The sequence below is a fragment of the Seriola lalandi genome, unplaced genomic scaffold (genome assembly GCF_002814215.2).
Source record: "Seriola lalandi dorsalis isolate HSWRI2012SDOR001 ecotype SW California unplaced genomic scaffold, Sedor1 jcf7180002001772, whole genome shotgun sequence".
Lineage (NCBI taxonomy): Eukaryota > Metazoa > Chordata > Actinopteri > Carangiformes > Carangidae > Seriola > Seriola lalandi.
The window spans coordinates 1-941 of record NW_019472428.1 but is presented as its reverse complement, the minus strand read 5'-3'; the positions used below and the strand labels follow the sequence as shown (position 1 = coordinate 941).

The 941-nt window shown below is 46.0% G+C and overlaps 1 protein-coding gene across 1 annotated transcript; it reads right to left on the bottom strand.

The window, feature by feature from the left end:
* Window positions 1–3: 3 nt before the first annotated feature.
* On the bottom strand, window positions 4–913 carry LOC111664785 (NLR family CARD domain-containing protein 3-like; the record flags this gene model as incomplete). The annotated part of the gene is made up of 1 exon (XM_023419543.2): window positions 4–913. A coding segment is annotated over exon 1 (909 nt), but the record flags the coding sequence as incomplete, so codon positions are not given.
* Window positions 914–941: the final 28 nt, after the last annotated feature.

Below are 941 nucleotides of genomic sequence, written 5' to 3'. Positions count from 1 at the left end.
TGGGATGTGGCACATGATGTGGAGGCTTCGTGATGTCTTGATGTGGGAGATGATCCTGCTGGCCTGCTTCTCACATCTGAACCTCTTATTGAGGTACTCCTCTTTCTGTGGGTCAGTGAACCCTCTGACCTCTGTTGTGCTGTCCACAAACCCTTGAGGGATCTGATTGGCTGCTGCAGGTCGCGTGGTTATCCAGACGCGGGCAGAGCGTAGCAGTTTCCCATTGATGAGTCTCCTCAGCAGAACATCTGCTTTAGTTGACTGTGTTACATCAATAGAGCCAATATCCTCGGCATTAAGGTCCAGATGAAGGCGGCTTTCATCCAGTCCATCAAACACAAACAGCAGTTTGAATTTGCTCTTGTCAAAGTTCGTGTTTCCTGACGACTGTAGAGTTGTAAAGATGTAATTAAGAGCTTCTTCTTTGATGTCCATAGTTTCTGGTATACATTCATGAATTAGCTCTGCCAAACAAAACTCTTTTCCCTTCAGTGAATTCAGCCGACGGAAAGTGAAGGGGAAAAGGAGATGCACATCTTGATTGGTTCTTTTTTCAGCCCAGTCCAACACAAACTTGTGCACAAAGAATGTTTTTCCAATTCCTGCGACTCCATTGGTCAGCACTGTTCTCATGGGTCTGTATTTTCCAGAGGGGTGTTTGAACATGTCACTGGGTTTAATTGGTTTCTCTGTTTCTGCTGGCTTCCCTGCCTTCTCGATCAGTCTGACCTCATGCTGAGTGTTGATATGTACGTCGGCCCCGACTGTGATGTACAGCTCTGTGTAGATATCAGCTAGATGCTGTTTATCTTCTGCCCACCCTTCTTGCACACACACAAACTTGTCCTGGAAGTTGGACTGAAGCATCTGTTGGTAATATTTGATGGGGTGTGTCTCTGGTACAGGAACCATCACATCTGTGTCAAACAAGAAGAGAAACA